The sequence below is a fragment of the Curcuma longa genome, chromosome 18 (genome assembly GCF_044706935.1).
Source record: "Curcuma longa cultivar G26 ecotype Majalengka, Jawa Barat chromosome 18, ITB_CL_G26_1.1, whole genome shotgun sequence".
Lineage (NCBI taxonomy): Eukaryota > Viridiplantae > Streptophyta > Magnoliopsida > Zingiberales > Zingiberaceae > Curcuma > Curcuma longa.
Genome location: NC_133878.1, coordinates 4267360 through 4277020, shown reverse-complemented (window position 1 = coordinate 4277020; position 9661 = coordinate 4267360). Strand labels below are relative to the sequence as shown.

Sequence of the window (9661 nt, the reverse complement as noted above, 5' to 3'; positions counted from 1 at the left end):
TATCTCTAAGGCATTGATGATATCCACGAGGAAAAGAGCTCTGGCATCATCAATGGGCATTCACAAACTTCAGTTTATTCAACTGGGATCAGGCTGCAAGCGGAAATAGATTTTGATGGATAGGAATTAGAGAACTTGTTAGGCTAGGCTTCTGTCCTCTCTTGGCATGTTTATAGGTACTATACAAGTTTTGGCATGTTTGATCCTTTTATGATACAAACTAGATAAGTTACAATATATGATTTTGTCGATCCACGTATCCAAGCCAGAGCAGTTCTAATATCACAATTTATGTATACATTTGAATCAAAGATATAGGGGATTGGGTATGTTCATCAAATTATAAGGCAATTCCATCAAATATTTAATTGTACCTAACATTTACAGATCAGATAGCCAGCAAGCAATCTGCCAAAAACGTGAACAGCTTGCAATTAGATGAGTTTTCTGTTTTTTTTTATATGAAAGAAAAACATAGGAATGGGCTTTAAATTGTCAGAGAAAAACTCAGTGGGAAAATGAGTCCTCCAATTTTTTACTGCATGAAAGAATTATTGGTTTCCTGTTAATTTCCAGTAAGAATGGCCAGTGTCTTCCGGAGTGGAAAAGCTGATGTTCCTTGCTACTGGAGCTGGGTCAGGCTTGTTACATCAAATCCCTCTATGAAGTTTTGATCAGAAATTCTCGCTTTCACAGTGGCAATACACTTGTACTCGTCAAAAATTGAAACAAGGCACCAGCGCTGCATTTTTCTGAGGCATCCCACGACACAGCCTGTTCGATGCTGGCACCGAAAATTGGAAAAGTGATAACACGTATTGCAGGCATTAAACTGATTGTATTGATTGAAATAGTATAGGGGGCTTACTTTGCCTCGTTTGCAATGAATAAGAAGAGGATGATTCCGGACATCTGGAGTTTCAAAACAGAGTACTCATGAACACAAACTGAAGTGAACAAAATAGGTAAAGAATCAAGGGTATTTAATTGCAAACTTTTCATACCAAGAACAATTTTAAGGGCCTCTTGAATTGCATCTTCTGGAATTGCAGCATACTGCAGAGGAAGCTGTTGTGATTAGAAATGGTTGTTGGACAAAAGCAAAACAAAGAGAACAGTTAAAGCTAAAAATTGAACAAGAAAGTGATGCTCCACATGGTCCCTCTCTATATCTGTGGAAAAAAATATTCTTCAACATTTGAATCTTATGCACAATTTGGCAGGCAATAGCTATCTATGAGAAAACACGTACAAGAATTGCTAAAAGCATAAATTATGATCAATTATGGGTATAGGATTCCTTATCTTAAATCTGCCACCAACAGTAGATTATGTATCCACCGAAGAAAAGTATTTAGTAGAAAATTTTAGTAAAAATTTTCAATTTAGTAAATACATTAACCAACTTAGATGGAAATTGTCATAAATGCAAGTAAGATCAGTGAGTTAGCCTTTACAGATCTAAAGCATAGATTTCGAGCTTTATTATGATACTCATATTAGTCAGGTCTTTTGTACCATGCAGTTAACTACGTCAATCAGTTCTAAAGTCAGAAAAATTATGCTTAGTACAGGAAGATCCTTGTCACTGGCCACCTATAGCATTTGTGCTATGATTCTATTAATTTCTGGCACGTGCCACGTCAATGTATTAGCATGCCAAGACAAAATAGCAAAAACATCAGAGTGAAGAATGTCTGCATAATGATAAGAAAATTTCCTAGTTATGCAAGTTTCAAAGGTCAGTAGATTCATCCAATCAAAAGTTGCCAAGAGAGAATTGATCTAGACCATGTAGATGTGGTAAACATGGTAAAGGAACTATTTCTCTACTACACTGCTACATATGTGTACCAAGAGGCATTGAGTTTAGCTACATTTTCTTGTTTAAATGGCAACCACAGAGACATATAAGGACTCAATGTTGTGCATACCATGAATTTTTCCAGCTTTGTCAAACTGAAGGTTCATTCCAAGTTAGACACTTAATGGACCCTTGTCTACTACATGACTAAGGATGGACTAAGGGAATATTAATTAGACATGCACTTGAACACGCTCATGTCACTTGTCATGCCTTCTTCCTGTCACGTGGATCATTCTTAGTTGACCATAATGCATCTATGCAATTGAAGGATCTCTCTTTTTTTTTTTTTTTCTTTTTTTTGATGAAGGTAAATTGTATTATAATTCAAGTGAGGACATACATGTTTAGGCGTCCAAAAATTGAAAGGCATGCATCTGAACCATCCAAAACATCCTCTCTATGTTGGACACATCACCCTCAAATTGACATCTATTGCATGCTTGTCAAAGTAATAAAACCATACAACACATCCCTAAGTGTCGAGCCTTATTGAGTGCATTATTATCGCAGAACCATCGATGAAAGACCTTCAACAACTGCTTGAACGTGCTCAACTCTTGCCGAATGTGCAACCAAGTTTGAACCTTATCCCAAAGAGATTTGCTTACGGTGCAACCGAAGAAGAGGTGGTCTATAAACTCGTCGGCTCTTTGACAAAGCAGACAAGTTTTGCAAGCTTCCTACGAAATCCTCTCCTTGGTGCGTAGTCTTATATTGCAAGTAGCCAAACTGTGAATTGGTGCTTCAGCATGAGGTATGTGATGGGTTAAGATTTTATTGCATTTTATGGATTCAATTTGGATTTCTACATGAAAATAAAATGCTAAATGACATGAATTGATTGCAATTATGAAATATTGTATATTTGGCAATTAATTCTAATTTCTGTGATTTTACGGTAAATTTTGCGTTAATTAAGCTTGATTGTTTGTAGGGTCCAAATTGAACCATGATCGAGTCAAATTGAGCCAAGTCAAGTCAAAATTGTTGATTCGATGGATTCCAAACTTCATGATCAAGATTTAAGTCGAACCGGAGTCGAATTGGAGCTAAATTGGGCTTGATTTGGAGCTGAACCGGATGGAAATGGGCTGAACCGGAGCTAAATCAGGGTCAAACCCGGTCTAAATAGTGCTGAACCGGCCAAAATTCAAATTCCCGTTATAATGAGGAATGCTACAGTAACTAGAAATCGCAAACACTGTAGCATAGTTAGTGTTCATCGTCGTTCCGCTTGGTTTTTCTTCTGTTTTTCATCGTTTTTCATCGCCAGATCTCCAGATTTTCTTCTTCCAAATCATTTTCCAGCTTCCAGAGACGACTTCAAGCACATCTTGGCAATTAATCGTGGTAGTGATTGCACGGTGAGGGTTTCATCAGAGCATTCGGTTCCGCCACAGATTTCCTGCTTTTTCTTCAGATCCAAGACGATCGGAGCTATCAAATCCATTCATAGGGGTTCTTTGAAGGATTTTGAGGGTTTCCTGAGCTTAAAATTTCACGCGATCAGAAGGATTTCAGCTGGAATTTTCAGATTCTGATTAGCTCTGTTCGGCGTTAACGGAGGGTTTCTGAAGCTGTCGATTGGATTTGATCAAGACAAGTTCAAGCTGAGATGATTGTTTTTCTCTGGATTTCTGATTTAGACCAGATCTAGTGTGACGGCTAGATTGAATTTTGATTTGTAAGGGAAGATATGAGTTTTCTCCAGTTTGTTTCTGATTTATTTGCAGTTTTTGTTAAGTTTCTGATTTCTGTTTCAATTTCTGATTCCTATGTTGGTAAATAGATCTGTTTAAAGTTTCATCAAGTTCATTTTCATTTGGTTAATTCATCATCTGTTAAAGATTCATTGCATTCCCTAATTTCTTGTTTTGCAATTCTACCAGTTTCAGCATTGTGTTACTGTTTCATATCAGTAATTAGGATTCTGTATCAGATTATCAGAAGCTGAATTGCTAAGGGAAGAGTTGAGTTTACAGTTTATGATTTGTGTAAATTCTGAAGTTCTGTTATCAGATTTGTTTAGAAGCTTAATCATGTGCATGCTTGATTCATGAATTAGTTGTTTTGATTTCAGTATGCATATCTTTCACTGAATCTGATTTTCTGCAGTTCATTGCATCTATTTCTGATTTCTAGAGCTGAATTCTGATTGCCTGCAATTGATTTGAAATTTATGGGAAAGTAATTGATTCCATTGTATTGTAGGGTTCCTGAATACTTGAATTCATTAGATCAATTTTGCAATTGTGATGTTTTAGAACTTATCACTGTTTCGTATCAGTGTTGTCACTCTAGTATCAGATTGTGTCATGTTTAGCTAAAGAATTGGTGTTGTTGCTAGTTAAGTGCATTTGCTAGTTAGATTACATTGCCTTAGCCTAGTTTCTTCCTTTCTTTGTTTCATGAATTGCATTCTCTTGAATTGCTAATTTCATTTCATTGCCCTTGTTAAACCTTTATGCTTGCATTCTATTTCATTTACTGATTTTAATTTACATTTTATTGAAAAACACCAAAACCCCATTTTTATAGAAAAACCCAAAAATAGAATGACATCCTAGCTTGATTGATAAATTCTCTACTAATCCTTGGAAAATACGACTCGTGGCCCCTATATTACATTTGTTTGTGAGCTAAGGGTTTTCGATTATAAATTCTAATTTGAAGCTCATTCGTGACACATTTGTGGGCTGTATCAGTATGGCTTCCATACAACTAATGACCACGCCTTGGCATCACTTCGTGGCTTGAAAAAAATTATAGGTGACGACTAGAGCTCGTTGTTGTATACCACCAAACTAGGATTCCAAAGTGACCGCCCCTTATTGGGCAATGCCGACTTAAACTTGGATGGCTGCTCTAATATGGATGAGTCACTTGATGAGAGGGGGTCTTTCTTTCGCTGAATATTCCATAGCGATTTGCTTAGTAGGGCTGAGTTCCACACATGAAGATCATGAAATCCATAGCCTCCTTCTTCCTATGCTAAACACATGGTGGCCCAACATATAGGTGAATGCTTGATGGACCATATGAATGGCCGGCATATTGTATACAATTTGTCGATCACTGCACAAGGGATAGGCAAGATGGAGAGCCAAAAGCATTCGATACCTTATAGGACTGTCTTCACCAATTCAAGCTTACTGGCATAAGACAATGTTTGCTAGGGCCGTGAAGCTAGTTTCCACACAATTGCCTCTGTCAAGGCTACGAGTGGGATCCCAAGGTAGCGAAACGGGAAGGAACCTCATAGAAATCCAATGATTTCCAATAATCTTCTCGGTGTGCAGTCTTCGACTCCGGCAAGGAACAAGCTGGACTTGGAGAGTTTTGGATGGACCTTCGCCATGCCTTCGAACTCCACAAGTCAATCCACAATCAAGGTGATGGTAGGCTCATCCGCTCAAGCAAGTAGGAGGAGGTCGTCCGCATAAGCCAAGTGTGTGATACCAATACCAACGCACAACGGGTGGAAGTGGAAGGTGGATTGCATTGATGTCACCTTGAGCGACCTCAAGAAGACCTCCACACATGGCCGAATAGGAAGGGCGAGAGAGGGTCCCCTTGACGGAGACCTCTTCCCCGTTGATCCCTATCGAATATGTGATGGTGGTGACACACTCATAAATCTAGTTCACATACTGCTGTCGGAATCCAAAACATCGAAGGGTAGCGAGAAGGAAGGACTAATCCACCGTGTCGAAGGCTTTCTGAAGGTCGACTTTAAATACGTACCTTAGGGAGACCCTCTTCTAGGCGTATTTCCACAATAGCTCTTGTGTGAGGTTAATGTTCTCGACAATGGAATGGTCTTCTACAAACGCAGCTTGAGCCAGATCCAATATGTTACCAATTACTTCTCGTAGACAAGCTGCCAAGATCTGTGACATGTGGGGTATGCTCTGATTTCTGAACCAACACTAGCAACATGTGGTTCCAATGCTTAAGGAGGCGACCGGAGGTAAAGAATTCCTGGATTGTAGTAAACAGGTCGGAGTGTATTGTTAGCCATGCCGATTTGAAGAATTTTCAGTCGTAGCCATCCGATCCAAGGGCCCGATCATTGCCAATGTCGAGCAACACATTCCATATGTCCTCGGTGGTGATCGGAGTTGTCAAGAGCTACTGCTATGCTGCTGTGAGGACCGACCCAGCAGTAGGTGGACTGCTGTCCAACGGCGTGCAGTCCACGGGTGTTCCCATCAATCTTTCAAAGTGGGAAACAAACTCACCAACAATCTCTTGTATGCTTGTAGTTTTCTCTCCAAAGGTTGTTGGTAGAAAGATCACTCCGCCTCCACTAAACTGTTTGTTGCGGTTTGTAAATGTGTTTAGTTGTCTGGTTTGTCTTCACCAGCAAGTATCTTTTGTTGTGCAGCTTCTAAATCCTCAGTTGCTCGCTATGCTTTCTGAGATATATGTTGAAAATGCAATTTGTTTAGGGCACGCAACTGAGGTTTGAGTCATACAAGCTTCTATTTCATGTAGAATTTGGAAGTCCTTGTCACTTGCTCACTCCAAGAGTCAACGATTAGTCCTTGGAAATTTTCATGAAGTGCCCACATGTTATGGAACTTGAAAGGTTGATGTTTATGCTGCTCACATCGGAGTAATCTGACCACACTACATGAGTGATCCAAGAGCCAACCGAGCGGTGGGAATTCGGCAAAGCTTCAATAGTCTTCAAGTAGTCGTTGTGTGTTAACCAGTGCTCAATTGAGCATGCTAGAGACCGTTCCATTTGTCCACGTGAGGCGGCATTCCACTGATTGCAAATCCACCAAGTAACATGCTTGAATAGTCCTTTCGAAATCCTGCAATTCATAATGAGTGATCGGCATGCTTCCGACTTTGTTTCCAGTCGATAATAAAGAGTTGAAGTCCCCAATAACCATCCACAGGTCAATGATTTGTTCCCCTAGTTCAAGGAGGGAGGCCCACAAAGGTCGTCACCACACTACACTTTGAAGACCGTAGACGAAAGTGACGAGGAGGTGATGCTCGGTAACCATGCAGTGAACTTAGCAGTCTATGAGTTGTTCATCAGCTTTAATGCCTTCCAATTCTCCTAGCTGAGGGTCCCAAAGCACCAAGATGCGTGTGTGGTTAGAAAATCCAAAATTATGGACAATGTCCATACTTAGAAACTGCCGTTAAAAGGCATCAAGATCCCCTTCCGAGAGTTTCGTTTCCAATAATCCAAGAACCCTGATACGTCATCGTTGAAGGAGATGTTGAATCCCCTTTTGTTTAAGGGGCCTGTGGAAGCCCCTTATGTTCCATGACGCAATCTTTATGCCTTGGATCGGACACCTCGTGTCCGTCCCCTCCATATGATAGTAACCAGGGTAGATTGTTCTTGCTTGCTGCTAGCTAAAGTTGAAGATGCTGCTAGCTAAAGTTGAAGATGCTGCAATTGAACTATCCTCACTGTTGGTACTCGTTGACCCAGTTTTTGGGGTGGATGTGGTCGTGTTCTCCAGTCCATTATTGTCATTTTGGCTGGGACCACAAGGCTCTCCTTCGCTTAGCTCCACACGTGTATTTGTGGACTGTTCATTGCCTCCTGTTGATGTTCCTGGCAGGCACAGTTGATCCTCTCTGCTCCTGGTTGTTTAGTTCAGGTACTCATAAGCTTTTGTGGTTGTGGTACAACGCGAGGTTCGCAATGTTGATCCGGAAGGGGTAATTTAGGTTTAGGAAGCTGCTTCGCCGAGGTCGCATCCTCATTGGATTCTAGGGAGGCAGCTGGTGCTGTCCAGATTGTGGTGTCATTGTGTCTCACCTTGCCTCATCGTGCCGTTGTCGCCCTTGTGGACATGGCCTTTGTCCATGTGAGTGTGTCCTTGCAACTAGTCGTTGGGGTTGATCTGAGCTTGTTCATCTATTCCCGCATGCTTACATGTCTTTGGTGTGTCCGATCTTCCAACTTTCTCATAAGCATGGTAAGTTGTGCAATTATTCAATTGATAATTTCCTTGGTCTCTTTAAATTGAGCATGCCAGAAGAAATAAAATTTTTGATATTTCATTTTCTTATAAAGCTTCCCCAAAACTGGAGCTAACTAAATACATATATCAAATATCTAAGTTTTGAAATATTCTTGTTCAAATCATATTAAGAAATAAGATCGGTCTTAAGCATATATGGAACTGTGTTGTCAAGTAAATTGGCTAATGGATTGTTATAAGGCAAAAGAAAATGCAATAGTTCAGGTAAGTCAAAAGCCAAGTGGCTTGCATGCAATACTGGAAATTTTAATTGAAAATAAATTCCCATAATTTATAATCAATCAGTTTGCGAAAGTCAAAAGTCAAGGGCTTGCAAGTTGTAAGACTAGAAATTTTTGTTGACAAGTACCTTATGAAGGTTAGGAATTCTCAAAAATATAGATACATATTAAACTAATACGGCAATGAATAATATGAACCGAAACTAACAAGTAAAGTCAAACATCAATATGAAATAAGAAAAACAAAAGAAAGCATAGAAACAAACAAGGAAAATTGGTCTATATAATGGGCGGACTATGACCAATCCATGTGATCTACAACCAAATCTGTAATAGCATATACAAGATCAAAATCTCAGACAGAAGATAACTACTCTACGTGAGGAAATCAAATTAAACCATTTGATAGTTTTGTTGACATGAGATATGGTCACGATGGGAGATGGGAAGGGGTTTGGAATTTCCAATATAGACAGGCATATCAAATTGGTTCCCAATCCAATTGGAACGATTAAAATAAAAAGGGCTTCCTGTTAACATCAGGATGCAAGCATCTAGACAAAATCTGCAAAAAGGGGGGAACAAGATATTAGGAAGAACCATCCAAGATGTTAGATAATTGAAAATGAAGGACATGTTTCACCAGGAACAGATAAGATAAAGCAGACAAACAAATTGAATTTTAAAATTCAAATTAATACCTTGTACCCGTCGATCCCAATCTGGAAAAGGCGAATCCCATTCCCCTGAAGAAACTCCATGTTCTCCTCCGGGTAGGGATCTGGGCACAGACATCTATAAAAACACAAATACGGCTCCAATCAATGGAAACCCTCGATCCCACCCCCACCATCCTCCAACGAATCAGAGGGAGATCACCAAAAAATGAAGAAATGACGTACAATATGGATTGAAGTTTAAGCGTTCTCAAGAATGGGAAGTTAGCGGGTTCGGGGAAGCCGGAGCGGTAGACGCCGGGATTGACCATAGCGAAATTGAGGGGAGGCACCAAGCATTCGCCATAGGCCTGCTCCACGGTAGAGGGCTGGAGGACCACCTCGCCATAGCAGATGGGCTTAGCCTCCGGGGCAACCACCGCCGCCGCCGCCAGGTCGGCCGCCTCCAAGGCCTGGTGCTCACCCATTTAAAGAGACTGGAATATTCTATGGGGATTCCCGGATTTGGCGAATCTGAACGTTTTATAAATCCACTGCTAATGCAACAATGCATTTAGAAAGGAAACTAAAAGGGTGTGTTTTTTGACCATTTGTTTGCGTCTACCTTCTAGTTTGTATATATAATAACAAAAGTCAGTTGAGTGTAAGAAGTTTTCGGCGGTGCATAATTTCAGAAAAAGACCGGTGCATACTTTCAGAAAAAAAAATGGATCATATTAAATCACGCAATTTTATTGGCGAAAGAGAATCTTGGCGCAAAAAACAAAATTATTCTCTCATGGTCTTGAGATCATTAGTTTAAATTATAGAAATAATTTTTTATAAAATATAAAATAAAATTGCTTATAATAAATTCAATGTCCAAAGATTATTTAT

General features: G+C 39.8%; 1 protein-coding gene across 1 annotated transcript; it reads right to left on the bottom strand.

Moving 5' to 3' along the window:
* Positions 1-380: 380 nt before the first annotated feature.
* Positions 381-9361, bottom strand: LOC141812187 (inositol diphosphatase DSP1-like). The gene is made up of 5 exons (XM_074700219.1): positions 9011-9361; positions 8810-8903; positions 1005-1056; positions 869-912; positions 381-784 (listed from the first exon to the last, which is right to left on the bottom strand). Exons 1-5 carry the CDS (start codon positions 9250-9252, stop codon positions 623-625), a joined length of 594 nt encoding a protein of 197 aa, XP_074556320.1. The 5' UTR covers positions 9253-9361; the 3' UTR covers positions 381-622.
* Between the last annotated feature and the right edge of the window lie 300 nt (positions 9362-9661).